Source organism: Geospiza fortis, unplaced genomic scaffold, assembly GCF_000277835.1.
Source record: "Geospiza fortis unplaced genomic scaffold, GeoFor_1.0 scaffold23, whole genome shotgun sequence".
NCBI classification, from domain to species: domain Eukaryota; kingdom Metazoa; phylum Chordata; class Aves; order Passeriformes; family Thraupidae; genus Geospiza; species Geospiza fortis.
This window is the reverse complement of record NW_005054303.1, coordinates 14,444,994-14,459,802: the sequence shown is the minus strand read 5'-3', so window position 1 is coordinate 14,459,802 and position 14,809 is coordinate 14,444,994. Positions and strand designations below refer to the sequence as shown.

The 14,809-nt window shown below is 43.0% G+C and overlaps 1 protein-coding gene across 1 annotated transcript in view; it reads left to right on the top strand.

The window, feature by feature from the left end:
* The window catches only part of RTRAF (RNA transcription, translation and transport factor), a 17,393-nt gene that overhangs the window by 1,868 nt on the left and 716 nt on the right, over positions 1–14,809 (top strand). The window contains exons 2-7 of the mRNA XM_005417974.2: positions 196–320; positions 2,303–2,402; positions 6,040–6,126; positions 7,012–7,100; positions 10,959–11,027; positions 13,631–13,679. Of these exons, the coding sequence (XP_005418031.1) occupies positions 196–320; positions 2,303–2,402; positions 6,040–6,126; positions 7,012–7,100; positions 10,959–11,027; positions 13,631–13,679 (519 nt within the window). The remainder of the gene's footprint in view (positions 1–195; positions 321–2,302; positions 2,403–6,039; positions 6,127–7,011; positions 7,101–10,958; positions 11,028–13,630; positions 13,680–14,809) is intronic.

The following is a 14,809-nucleotide window of genomic DNA, read 5'->3' as shown; positions in this document are numbered from 1 at the left end:
TAACTAATAAATATATATTAACTAAATATGTATATTTATAACCCACTAAATATATATTTAGTGGGGTTTATATATGTATATATATATATGTGGGGTTTTTAATGGGAAAAGTGCTCAGAGGCATCAAGATTTGTATGAATCAGATGAAAACTTGGGATATTTTTGAATTCCTGCTCTGTTTGCTCCTCCCCACAGATGAAACAGAGTTCAGGAATTTCATTGTCTGGCTGGAGGACCAGAAAATCAGACACTACAAGATCGAGGACCGAGGGAATCTGAGGAACATCCACAGTGAGGACTGGCCCAAATCCTTTGAGAAGGTATTTCCTTGCTGCAGACATTGCTGTAAATGATAGTTCCCAGCTGCTGTGGCTGTGGAGCACAAATAAATAACTCTGAATATTTGTCCTGTTACATTTTTAGGAATTTAAATATATTACTGAAGCCAAGCTGGGGGAGTTTATGACAATGGGGGAATTTTGTGCATAGTTTTCCCTCAGCTTTGTTTGTTTAGTAGGTGGAGTGTCCATCCCAAACTGGTTTTTTTCCTTTTTTTTTTTTTTTTGCCTGGTTTGAAGCTCTTGAAGCAGAAAGAAGACTGCAAATAAACATTTTTTTTCTGCATTAATGCCCCTCCTGTCCCAGAAGGAGGTGGATGAGGCTCCTGCAGGCCTTGCCAGCATGTGGGGGAATCTCATCCTTGCACCTCCTGCCATTCCAGATGAATTTTTTCTGGACCCAGATTGATTTTTCTGGATCCAGATGGATATTTTTCTGCTCCCAGATGGAATTTTTTTTTTCCCTGAATCCAGAAGGATTTTTTTTCTGGTTCCAGATAGATTTTTCTAGACCCAGATGGATTTTATTTTTCCCTGGACCCAGATTGATTTTTCTGGATCCAGATGGATTTTTTCCTGGTTCCAGATGAATTTTTCTGGTTCCAGATAAATTTTTTATTGATCTAGATTGAGGGGTTTTTTTCTGGACCCAGATGGTGTTTTCTGGACTCAGGTGGGGTTTTTTTCTGCATCTAGAAGGATTTTCCTGATTCCAAATGAAATTTTTTTCTGGATCCAGGTGGATTTGTTTTCTGGATCCAGATGGATTTTTTCCTGGTTCCAGATGAATTTTTCTGGTTCCAGATGAATTTTTTATGGATCCAGATTGATTTTCTTTTTCTGGACCCAGGTGGGTTTTTCCAGATGGATTTTTCTGCATCTAGATGGATTTTTCTAGACCCAGATGGATTTTTTTTCTGGTTCCAGATGGATTTTCTGCATCCAGGTAGATTTCTGGACCCAGATGGATTATTTTTTTTTTCTGGATTTCCTGAGCTGGAAATGTGATGGATTTTCTGGACCCAGATGGATTTTCTCCATCCAGGTAGATTTCTGGACCCAGATGGATTTTTTTCTGGACCCAGATGAATTTTCTTCATCCAGATGGACTCTGGGTGATCTCTGTGCTCCTGAGCATTTGCAGCCCCCACAAAGCTCTTGAGCTTTTCCTCTTGCTCCCATTTCCCTGCTCTGTAATTCCCAGTGCCCATCCATCCCAATTTTTTTTTCCCTTTCTGGAAACTCTTGCTTTGCTCAGTGAATTATTCCAATATCCTGGAGGAAAATGGGAATATCTGGAATTCCTGACAGCTGGTGCTGTTGTGGTGCCTTTCCTAGCTTGGTGACAATGTCCTCTCCATCATTCCCAGGGAATTCCTGCTTTCCAGCCCCTGAAATTCCTTTTCCCAGCTGTGTGGCACTTCTGTCCCTGCAGCAAAGGGACATGACAGGATGTCACCATGTCCTGATTTTTGGGAGCCTTGGCAGCAACCAGGGCTGGATCTTGTGGTTTGGGGCAGAACCTCAGCCTGGTTTTGTCCTCTCTTGTTGCACAAAACCCCTAAAAAAGGGAAATTTGCTTCTCCTGCTCCAGGGAATGCTGTGGTTTGGGGAAGCCTTAGGTGGCTCCATTCCAGGTGGGAAGGCTTTGTTCCAATTTGTTCCCCCTTCCCTTGTTCCATTTGCTCTGTGACATGAGCAGAGAGCAAAGCAAGGGCATTTTGGTACAGTGTGGCAATAAAAACCATTCATTAAAAATAAAATTCCACTCTCAGGTGTCAGACTTGAGCTGGGGGTGCTTTGGGACACTCCAGCATGGATCAGATGCCACAGCATGAATTTCACCTCTTGTTAATTAATATTTCCTGTGAGGCCTGTGGGAAAGTGACAACAGTTCTGTGCTCCCAGCTGATTCATCCACTAAAATCCTTTTTTTTCGTCTTTTTTTTTCTTTTGCTGCCCAGTACATGAAAGATGTGAACTGTCCCTTCAAAATACAGGAACGACAGGAAACTGTGGATTGGCTGCTTGGCTTGGCTGTGAGGCTGGAGTATGGAGATCATGGTATGAGGAAATCCATTTCATACCTCAAAATGGGAGGGGAATGGGGGATTCTGGTTCACTTCACACAATCCTGTGTGGAATTCACATGGTTTGGGTTGGAAGGGACCTCAAGGATCCACAGGCAGGGACACCTTCCACTAACCCAGGCTGCTCCAACCCCCATCCAGCCTGGCCTTGGGCACTTCCAGGGATCCAGGGGCAGCCAGAGCTTCTCTGGGAATTCTGTCTCAGCCAGGAATTCCTTCCCTTTGGCTGGAGGAACTTTGGAGGAACTTTGGTTTGGAGGAACTTTGCAGCATTCCCAATGTGAGGTCACTCCCTCTGTTCCTTGCATCCATTCCATCTTCCATTTACCTTGGAGACAATTTCACCTGCAACCTTTATTGCCAAAGCTGTGCTGTCCCTGTGCTTTGGGGCAGCTCCATCCACTGCCCAGCTTTCCTGGGATCCTTGCTACAGCTGGGAATTTATTGGCAAACAGCCAAATGTGTCTTCTCCTCCTCCTCGAAGCCCTCCTGGATATTCTTGCTGGTTTTTCTGGAGAATCACAGAGAGATTTGGATTGAAAGGAGGCTCTAAAGACCTTCCAGTCCAACCCCCATTTCCAGGCAGGTCAGGTTGCTCCCAGTCCCATCCAGCCTGACCTGGAACACTTCCACAAAGGATGTCCTGCACTTCTGCAGGTGCTTCAGGTAGAGCTTCAGCAAGTCAGGATCTTCCTTCAGCTTGGAGAGCAGCTTGGAGGTCTTGCAGGAGCATCCATGCTTCCTGCCACATCCCTGGAAGGCACAGGGGGACAGGGACACCTCAGGTCTCTCCTGGGCTGCCCCAGGGAGCAGCTTGTGTGGGAATCATGGAATGGTGTGGCTTGGAAGGTCCCTTAAACCCCATCTCATTCCAATCCCCAGGAATGTTAAGCCTGTCCTGGTTTTCTCCAGAGTGGCCAGGACCCAGCTGTGCCTGCTGGGGCTGGGCACAGTCTGGGAAAGCCCTTCCTTGTCCCCATGGGCTCCTGGCCTGTGGCACCAGCCCTCCCTCACCTTCCTCCAGTAGGTCCTGCAGAGGAAAAGCAGCAGGAGCAGCAGGCCCAGGGCTGGGATGCTCCAGTAAAGCACCTCTGCCATGGTGGTGCCCTTGGGGGCACTGCCCTTCTCCAGCTGGGGCACATCCCACACCAGGGTGGCCCAGGAGGGCGGGCAGGAGCGGGGGGTGCTGCTGGGGTAGAAACAGCTGAAGCCAAAGGCCACCAGCAGGAGCTCCTCCAGGCTGGGCATCCCTCTGGGGTCCTGCTCAGGCCATCCCTGTGTGGCACCTGCAGCTCTGCAGCCTGGGGACAGGAGTTGTCACCCCCACAGTGTCCCCAAATGTGCTGTGATGTCACAGTGCCCTGGCACGCACCAGGTTCCATAGGCAGGGACACCTTGCCCTGCATGATTTCACACTGGTTTTAGGTTTTCATCAAAATCAGACAGTGTCAAAAGGATATTTCACTTCTTTAAAAAATAAACCACGATTTTGTGGGTTTGTTTCCACCCCCTGCTCAGAGGAACTGTTTCTTTTCAGCTCCCATGGGACTGGAGCCGCATAATTGCATTTGTTATTTTATTTTATTTATTTTATTTCTGGATAGAGCCAATCCCGTTGTAGATATTTACCCCTTTTGTTCCTGTGGGATTGCCTTGATGAGAACTTCCTCTGAAGGGTATTAAATGCATTCTATTTAGTCCTACATTTATTCAGAGAAGTTATTCTTAGACCCCCTTTTTTGTTTTTAACGAGGACTGGATGTGAAACCCTTGGGAACCAGGACAAAGTTATGGAAAAGTGGAGTTAAATCTCCCCAAGTCACAGCAGTTCCATTTCCTTGTGGAAACAGTGGGAATAAAATTGTAATTACTGGTGGCAAAATAACGACAGCCAAAGTGCTGCTTTTCCATTTGCTTTAATTCCTGCAGGGCTGAGCTCTGCTCAGAGCAGGGATGGGATACAAACACCTGTGCTGTGATTCTCAGTCCCTCATGATGGGCAAAATGAGCTGCCTGTTCCTTGGGATTGTGTAAAAAAGGAGGAGTTCAGGAGATTCCATCCTCCAAAGGCTTGGAAAACCCCAGTGTGGGCTGTGAAACAAACCCTGAGCTGGAAATGTTTTATTTTCTCATCAGGACTAAAATCATCCCCCAGTTCTTGATCCCTGCTCGGGGCAGAGGAACTGATGGATTTTAGAAGGGCAGATCTGGGAGATGCAGCTGAGTCTTTGTTTCTTTTTTGCCAGGGTTGGGGTTAAATTGCAGGACAGTGATGCCTCAGGTTTAGCTTTTCTGTTTTTCAGATCCTGTGCTGCTTTAGTGTGTGGGTCTGGGCTTCATATTATGGGATGGTGAGCTCTGAGCACAGAGCAGGGAGACAAAACAATTCCTGCTCCAGCTGGGCACCAAGGACAAATGATCCAAATCTCAGCCCAGGAGCACAAACCCCGTGGGCTGGAGAGAGAAAAACAAGCAGGGTGGGACTGCAGGGGCTAAAGCTGGAATGGGACAATGAACTGCAAGGTGCAAATGGAGCAGAACTGATCCCAGGGACAGACCCCGTGCCCGGCCGTGCATTTTGGGGCCATTTTGGTTCATCTTGGGTGCAGCCCTGGCTGAGCTCTTGTGCTGCCCAAGGTGGATCCATGGAGGAGATGCTTTGAATCAATCCCTGCTTTATTCTGGAACTCCATCCAGATTCTGTTCTAGGGCAGCCTTCTCAAGCCATCATGGTATTTCTTGTTGGGACTCAGATGTTTATCAGTTCTTATCTCTGTCCCAGTCTCACAAACCCTGAGTTCTGCAGCACTTCACTCTTAACAAGCTGAAAATGGAGCCCCATCTCTCTCTCTCCAAGGCCTTTTAAGGATAAACTTAAGAATTAAGTGTCCAGTTAATTTAGGTGTCCAATTAAGAAATGACACCTCAATTATTTTCACTTTTAACCCAATAACCAACCACCCCTGCCTGCAATGGGGACTTTTTTATCCAATTACACAAAACCACCCAAACCCATGGAGAAGAAGGTGGAGAAGAAGGAGCAGCCTCCACCCTAAAACCTCCATCTTGTTTTATATATATTGCTATATTCTAAACCCCAAACTCTAAGTTTCCCACCCTGTGATATCACACAGTTATAATCAAACTGCACACCCACAATCCCAGTTCTGTCATTCCATTCTGGAAGCTTCTCCACAGCCTCAGGTCAGTGCAGTGTTCTCTTGGAGATCAGAGCCTGTCAGCACAGAAATCTGAAATTCTCAGCAATGCCCAGGGTTCCAACACTTGTTCAGCCTTCTGGGGTGAGGCTGTAATGAAGAGGATCCTGCCCTAGATGAAAGTCTGGAGCAGGCTCTGAGGCTGCTCCTGGAATCTCTGCAGCTGGGAGCTCTTGGAGCAGCTCACTGAACTGGCAGCTTTTGGTATCATTCATGGGGAGCTCCAAAATCCCAGTTTATAAACCCAGAAATCTCAGTTTATAATCCCACCAACAACAACCACACCCCAAAAATCCAAGTGTGTAACACCACAACTCCTTGCTAAACTCTGAGTTAGTTTTTTTTTTTGCCATTAGTGCTGATGGTTTTTGTGTTTGCCTCCTCATTTTGCAGCTGATAAATACAAGGATTCCACCCCTGATGGTGCTAAAAATGCAGACAACACAGCAAAAAATGCAGAGCCACTGATTAACCTGGATGGTGAGTGTGCCACAAGTTCCTGGATGGGGATGTGCTCCATGGCCTGGGTCTTCCTCACTTGCTTCATCCTATGATGGAGATTTTTAAAAGCCCCATTTAAAGCTTTAGGAATGCAGATCTGAACATTTACATGAACAGCTTTGCTCTGTAAATCATAATTTCTTATTGTAAGTGAGGGAGAGGTAGCAAGATGCCTTAAAAAATAAAAATATCCAAGGAAACATGATGGCAGGCTGGTTACTTCCATGCTGTCAGGGATTTCATGTTGGCTCAATCTTCCCCAGCTGTTCTGTCATCATAATTTTAATTTTTTTTTTCCCTGCTAGGCATAGTCACAATAAATGGAAGTGGTGGGAAAGAGCTGCTAAAAATCAATCCTAAATCTTCCAAATATTCTTCCATTCCTCCATCTCCAAAAAGGCAGGGATTGATCCTGCCCTCACCAGCAGCAGGGATAAAAAGATACAAAACAATAAAAATGTACAAATAATGTTCAGAAGAGACTATCTGCCTGTAATTTGCTTTATTTTCAAACACTTTACCTGGCTGTGTAGCCCAGTGCTGATTGCTCTGCAGCCAAATTGTTTCCTCACTGCTTGGAATTATGGAAATAAGGTTGGAAAAGCCCTCTAAGATCACAGAGCCCAACAATGAGCCCAGCACTGCCACATCCAGCACGAAATAATGTCCCCAGGTGCCACATCCTTGTTTTTTGAACACTTCAAGGGTGCTGAGGAATTGCCCTTGTCCATCCTGAAGAGTAATCCAATGCCATGGAGTCAGGGAACCAGTTCTGCCTGCTGGAATCAGTGAAACCAAAACAAATTATTATTTTTTTCAATGATAATCCTTCTTTTTTCCAATAATCCTTTTTTTTTTTCCCAGTGAATAATCCTGATTTCAAGGCTGGAGTGATGGCTTTGGCTAATCTGCTTCAGATCCAGAGACATGATGATTACTTGGTGATGCTCAAGGTGAGTTTCCCACTTTTCTCACCTCTTTGTTTTCCTTCTTTTCCCCAGTGCCTGGTGTGTGTTCATAGCTTGAGGTGCATTACTGATAAATATGAATTTTTAGGCAAAGATACAAAAAAAAACCCATTTCTGTGTCTTTTCAAGCAGATAAGAACACAATTCATGGAAATTCATGCAGGGAGAATTATCCTGGTAAACAATTTTAGCTGAGTTCTTTAAGGAACATCCTCAAAAGAGAAAGTTCTGTTCCAGTGCTAGAAATTAAGAGAAACTTGAAAATTTAAAACTTAATGATGCCAAAGATGTTTTAAAACAACCTCCAAGAGAGGAACCACTGTTAAAATTTTCCTTTTTCTCTTGATTCTATGAACTGTTTACTCCTTTTCATTATTTAATTTAATTTCGTTTTTATAATTAACTAGTGCTTTTAAATGCACTAAATAAGCTGATTAATTTTCTAAACCATCTTTTTTATGTCTTTAAGAAATTTTCTGCTTTTCTGGTGGAACTTTATAGATTTGGGGTTAAAACAAAAAATACATTATTGATGAGAGTGTAAAATCCCAAGTTCCTACTTGATCATGTCATACTATGGGAATAAACTTCGTTTGGTTTGGAATAAAAATAAAAGCATTTAACTTTAAAATAAACCCCATAAAGTTCTGTTCATGACAATAGTTGTGATATTTGCTAAAGTTATTTTGGAGAAACCAAAAGCTGTGGGTGTTGAGGTTTATTTAGTGTAAGTCTGTAACTCTTGGAAGAGTATTATGATAACTTGTTTTTTTTAAGGAATTTTCAGCCTGCAGTGATTCCATCCATTTTTTTCTCTCTTCTCTCCTGTATGGTTTCCTACTTTCCCTTCCCAAAAGATTTTTCTTCAGTCTTTAAGGAGCATGGAGATCTCATACCCCCCACCAAAAACCACTCAAAACCCCCCAAAATCAGTGAAAAGGGATATCAGGTAGGGAGAGGAGACCCTGGGTGTGGTGATATTGAGCATTTGCAGCTTGAATGAGCTCAGCTTTTATCAAAATTCCTTCAGATCTTCTTTGAAGGAAACTTTAGAGAATCTTCTTTGAAAGAAACTTTAGAGAATTTATGCAGAATTATATACCCAGTAAAGCAAACTTTACTGGGTGTATAATTCTGCATAAATATATTTTTATTTCATCTCTTTTTTTCCGACAGATTTGGGTAAAACCAACCTGAATTTTCTTGCTTTTAATCACAGTAAGAGTGAATTCCTGCAGTGAAAAATTCACATTCCAGGATCAATGCAAAGCTGCTTTTGGGGTTGAGGTGATGATATTAGAAGGTGTCAATCTTTAATTCTCCCCCACAATAAGGAGGTTTGCAGGGATTTTCTGATCCCTGTCCAGGCTTGGACACTCAGGAGTGGATTTTTGGGAGAGCCAGAGGGTGCAGGCACAGCACAGACATCTGGCCAGAGATTTAGATCCCATTTAAACCTGGCAAGTTGATCAGAAAGCATCTGTGGGACACAGTTGGATATTTCCTAATGCCAAAAGCACTTGGAATTTCTCTTCCACAAGGTCTGGTTTCACTGCTGGAATGAAACTCCCCATCCAGCCATTCCTTTGTGCAGGCCACTTCCTTCAGTGACAGATTTCTAGAAGTATTTCAGTGACAACTTTCTGGTATCAGCTCAACTTTAATCATGACCAAAACTGGGAGAAATCCTGGAGGAGAAACTCAGAGCTGCTTCTGTCACTTTTGGCTGCTCATCAGGGAGAGTCTGAGCAATGTGTTTGACAGAGGCAGTTCTTCTTTCCTGTGGAAATCTGCCTGCATGGCATCCCTGCAGTTATTTTTGGAGGCATTTGGAGCTGTAGGTATCAGTAACTGATAGCTCTGATAAGATTTCACCCCATGTGCTGGAGCCAGGGAAAACAGATGAGCAGCAGGATTGTCAAAGTCAAGGCTGCTCTTGTTGCCAAGGCTAAAATGAATTCCTTTCTGCTCTCAGTCTTTTCCAAGCCTGCCTGGGAAGCCTTGCTCCAGGTTTCTCTGCATGTGGGAGGAGGTTCAGCACCTCCTAAAGGATGCTGGCAGCAGGATTTCCTTCCCAAGGCAGGATTTCCTTCCCAAAGCAGGATTTCCTTCAAGGCAGGATTTCTTTCCTAAGGCAGCATTTCCTTCAAGGCGGCATTTCCTTCCCCAGGGAGCATTTCCTTCCAAGGCAGGATTTCTTTCCCAATGCAGCATTTCTGTCCCAAGGCAGGATTTCCTTTCCAAGGCAGCATTTCCAGCCCAAATCAGCATTTCCTTCCCAAGGCAGGATTTCCTTCCTAAGACAGGATTTCCATCCCAAGTCAGGATTTCCTTCTCCAGGCAAGATTTCCTTCCCAAGGCAAGATTTCCATCCCAATGCAGCATTTCCATCCCAGTGCAGCATTTCCTTCCTAAGACAGGATTCCCTTCCCAAGGCAGTACTTCCTTCCCAAGGCAGGATTCCCTTCCCAAGGCAGGATCTCCTTCCAAGGCAGGATTCCCTTCCCAATTCAGCATTTCCTTCCCAATTCAGCATTTCCTTCCTAAGACAGGATTTCCTTCCAAGGCAGGATTCCCTTCCCAATGCAGCATTTCCATCCCAATGGAGCATTTCCTTCCCAATGCAGCATTTCTATCCCAATGCAGCTTCTTCCCAAGGCAGGATTTCCTTCCTAAGACGACATTTCCATCCCAAGGCAGGATTTCCATCCCCAGGGAGCATTTCCTTCCCAAGGCAGCATTTCCATCCCAAATCAGCATTTCCTTCCCCAGGCAGCATTTCCTTCCCAATGCAGCATTTCTGTCCCAAGGCAGCATTTCCTTCCCAAATCATCATTTCCATCCCAAGGCAGGATTTCCATCCCCAGGGAGCATTTCCTTCCCAAGGCAGCATTTCCATCCCCAGGCAGCATTTCCATCCCCAGGCAGCATTTCCTTCCCAAGGCAGCATTTCCATCCCCAGGCAGCATTTCCATCCCCAGGCAGCATTTCCTTCCCAAGGCAGCATTTCCATCCCCAGGCAGCATTTCCTTCCCAAGGCAGCATTTCCATCCCCAGGCAGCATTTCCTTCCCAAGGCAGCATTTCCATCCCCAGGCAGCATTTCCATCCCAAGACAGCATTTCCTTCCCAGAGGAGCTGCATTGCTGCAGAGTTAAAGGTGTGAGAACTCTGGAGAAGAAAATTGGTGCTGCTGCTCTGGGGCTGTGACCAGCTCATTTTGGAATCATGGAATTGTTTAGGTTGGAAATGAGCTTGAAACCATCAAGCCCAACCATTGCCAGCACTGCCACGTGTCCCCAAGTGCCACATGCACACAGCTTTGAAATCCCTGCAGGAATGGGGATTCCACCACTGTGAAACCCTTTCCAGTGCCTGTTCACCTTTCCCAGGAAGAAATTTTCCCTGAAATCCAACCTAAACCTCCCCTGGCACAGCTTGAGGCCATTTCCTCTTGTCCTGTCTCTTGTTCCCTGCCAGGAGATCCCAACTCCCACCTGGCTCCTCCCTCCTGTCACCCTCCTGAGCTTCCCTTTCTCCAGGCTAAAAATCCCAAGATTTCCAGGCTGTTCCTTGTATTTTGCAGCTTCTGTCCCAGGAGGGGCAGGAATTAATGGTGTGAAATCAATGTCCTTGTCACTTCTGGTTCTGTCACTTGGGTGAGATCCTACATGCCACGATTATTCCTAAATGGAAAGGTTTAAGGGCTGGGAAAAATACTTTTAAAAAAAACTGTCACAAAACTGGGTTTCAGGTTATAATTTTGGCTCTTTTTCCCTTGGAATTACTCAGAAATGCCTCAGGACATGAATTAATTCCTGTCCCCTTTCCATGTTTTTCCCAGGCAATTCGGATTCTGGTCCAGGAGCGCCTGACACAGGATGCCATAGCCAAAGCCAGCCAGTCCAAGGAGGTTTGTACCCATGGCCAGCCTTCATTATCCCATGCTAATTAATGAAGATAAAGCTCTGTCCCCTCAGTCAAAACCACTTCTGTTCCAACATTCATTTAGGAGGATGGTGGCAGCTTCATTTCTCCCAACCATGCTGATTCCAGCAGATCTGGGGGATTGTGGAGAGCAGGGCACCAAGCTGGGTTTGTTCCATGTCAATACACATACACCTGTGTATGTGAGAAATGATGGAAAAACTCTTCCCTGAGTTGTTTTCCACAGGATTATCCTGACTGTTCAGTGCAGCACTTTTCTTTGGAATTAGGAGTGTTGGCTGCATAAGGAAGTTGAAATATTCCTTGTTTGGAGTTGGTTTTTTTTTTCATATGGACACCTCATATGTGTTCAAGGAATGGGATGTTGGACATCCAGCTCCTCCCTCCTCTCTTCCCCCCCAAAAAAGGAGCAGTGAAGGAAATTTCTGCCCTTAAAGTCAGATTTTTGCAGAATTCTTTGCTAACCACGAGCTGGCTGTTGGGAAGATGTTCCAGGGGATGACTGTGGGTTTTTAGTTTGGGATTTCCTCATCATTCCAGATCTCTCCAGAATTTGGGAAAGGCAGCCTCACCTGCCCTGCAGGTGTATGAGTGTGAGTGTCCCTGCTAAAGCAGCTGGATCTGCTCAAAGAACCCAAATTCCTTCTTTTTTTTTTTTTTTTGGCAGCTGCTCACAACAATCCATGATTTCTTTATTTCTTTCTTTATTAATCAAAGCTTTGGACCTGCAAATCCATAAAACTGTTCAAAGAGCAGGAAAACAGCTGAGCCTGTTGTCTTCATTTTAAGGTTCTGTAATGTTAATAAAAAGCAGCTTTTTAGTTGTTGTTTTCATAGCTGCACAGCTGGGATCAAAATGGGATTTTCTTTTTTTTTTTTTTTTTTTCCCTGCCAGGGAATTGTTCATTTTTGATAGATCTTCAAAGCATCAGCAAGGCTGAAATTTCTCTGTCTGGGAGATAACCAGGGAGTGTTTTTTTCCATAAGAATTGCACATTCCAAGGGGTGTGGAGAAAAGGGAGTGGTGAAAAGCAGAAAAATCTGTGCCAGGAGGGACCATCAACATCTTTTCTAAAAAAAAAAACAAAAAACAAAAAACAAAAAAAAAAAAAAAAAAAAGGAAAATTTGATTTATTCTTCAGGTTTTGACTGATTTATAAATGGCCACATTTTTGTGCAGCATTCATAAATCAGGTTTGTAGGGAATGAGGCTGGAAGTGAAGTTGTGTGTGCAGTTCCTGATGTAAAGGTGCCTTTTTTTTAGTTTATTCCCTGTTTGAAGGATCATGAACTTGTTGTAGGATGGGCTGAGGGTTTCCAAAGGCAGCTCCCCAAAAAGGATCAGACTCAAAAGTGTGGGAAGAAGGGAGGGTAAGGAATTTCCTCCTACCAGGTGACACTGGGGGAGCCTTGGGGAATTCATCCACAAAGAACTGGGAGACAAAAAAAAGACCAAAAATGACATTTTTTCCTCAGAAACACCCCAGGCTGGCAGGAACCTTAAGTACAAACCTCAGTTCTTAAAAAAAATCCTTGTAGGAAGTCTGATATTTCTGGAATCTTCCTCAAGTGGCTTTAGTGGCATTTTGATCACCAATTTTAACAGTGGAGATGGATTTTTAAGATTGCAGTAGAACATGGATTTTACTCTAAAGGCCATGGAAAAACCCCACTTTTTGCAGATGAGTTGCAGCCACCAGTTTGTGTTTAATGTGTGTTCTGATCAGCTCAGATTCTTTTTTTTTTCCATTGTATAAAAGCCTTTAAAGGAAATTTTCACTGCCTAAAAACTTTACAGCCCCATCCCTGCAGAAATTAATGGTATTGAACTCTTGATGTTTTTGTTGTGCAAAATGCAAGGCTTTTGGCAAATGTTGGAAAAAAAAAAAAAAAACTTGCTGAGGGTAATAAAAGCAAATTCTGGGATTTGGAATGTTTAAATCTAATTTTAAGTGCATGTTGAAGCTCCCTGAGTAAAGATTTAGTGTGACCACTCCTCTGCAGCTGGACAAAGGAAACAGCAATGCTCAGAAATGACCACTAATAAATTTTGCCTTGGAGTGGTGTAATAGATAAAAATGTTTAGAAAATGAAATATTTCCCTTTATTCCTAAACTTAACACTTGAGCAGATGCTTCTGGGGATGTTGTGAGCTCAGCAAAAGTTGATTACAGAGAATTTCTGCAGCTCTTTGCAGTCAGCCCCTGCTCAAAGGCTGGCAGCTGTTGAAAGGCAGAAGTTTCTAAGAAAGCCCAGTTTTGTTTTCCTGGGAAGCTGCAGGGTTGGGTGATGGCTCCCAGTCCTGCTGTTGGCCTTTTAAGGATTGAATGCAGGCACTGTGTATCCGCTGAGGGATTCTTTAGCAGGAAGATTTTTCTGTAATAATACTCAGGGTTTGGTGTTTCAGGACACAAAGGGAGTTGTTTCATCAACTTTTTAAACTTTTCACACATTTTTGTCCAAGCAAAATCTATATTTTCTCCCCACTACCTGCTGCAGTACTTGATTTGATTTACCAAACATTTAAATGACATTTTTAACAGTTTTTTTTTTTTTTTCCTTTTCCAGGGTCTGCCTGTTGCTCTGGAAAAGCACATTCTTGGATTTGACACGGGAGGTGAGCACTGCTCCTAATGTGACTTTTAAATGGGAATGTTTGCCTCTGACAGAGTTATTACTGTCAAATCCAGAGCTGATGTGGGCAGTAAAAAACCCTGCAGTGGAAAGAATTCCTCCCTCCCAGCTGGTTATTTATGAGCATCCCTGAGCATTTTGGGCTTGGAACAGCAAAGCCTCAATCCAATCTGTTTGGAATCTGTTGAAATAACAGCTTTTAATGCATCCTGCTGTTGGTAAATCCTGCTGCTACCAGCAGAGGACAGCTGTGCTGCTCCATGCACTGCAGCTGCCTCCTCTTTCCTAAAATCCCATCCAGGCACCTCAGGTTGGCATCACCTGATGGGTCATTGATAAATCTGATGGTTTATTGATAAATCTGATGGGTTATTGATAAACCTGATGGTTTATTGATAAGGAACAACCAGCCAGGTGACCTGGAGCTCCACAGGATTCACTTCTGCTCCACATTACTCAAATCACTGGTTGGATGTTTCACATCAGCCTTGGAGAGGGAGGTTGGAATGAGATGATCCTTAAGGTCCTTCCAGCCTTTTATGGTTTTAATTTATTATTTTTATTAATTTTTTTTGTTATGTGGATATTTTAATTAATAAGTTGTTATTATATATTTATATTTTATTAAACATTAGCATTTTAAATTTATTCTATATTCTGTTATTTTATAAATAATATAGAATATATAGAATATATTATATTATAAATATATTATATTGTGCAATTTTTAATATTTGCATATTAAATTTATTTTATATACTTATATCTTTATATTATAAATTTTATTATATTTAAATTCTTATTTTATATCATTATATTTCTGTGTTATAATTTTGTATTATTTTATTATGATATATTTTTATTTATTTAATGTATATTTTTATTTCTAATTAGAGAAGTATAAGTTTATTATTTTTTATTTGTTTGTCTATTTTATTTTTCTATTAATTTAAGTGTTTTTTAGGGGTTGTGAATTAAATTTTGTGTTTATGGGAGGTTTTTTGGGAGTTTTTTTGTTTGTTTCTGGGTGGATTTTTTGTTTTGTTTTGGTGGCTGTTTTATGTTTTGTTTGGGTTTTGTTTTGGGGGTTTGTGTGTGGTTTTTTTTTTTGTT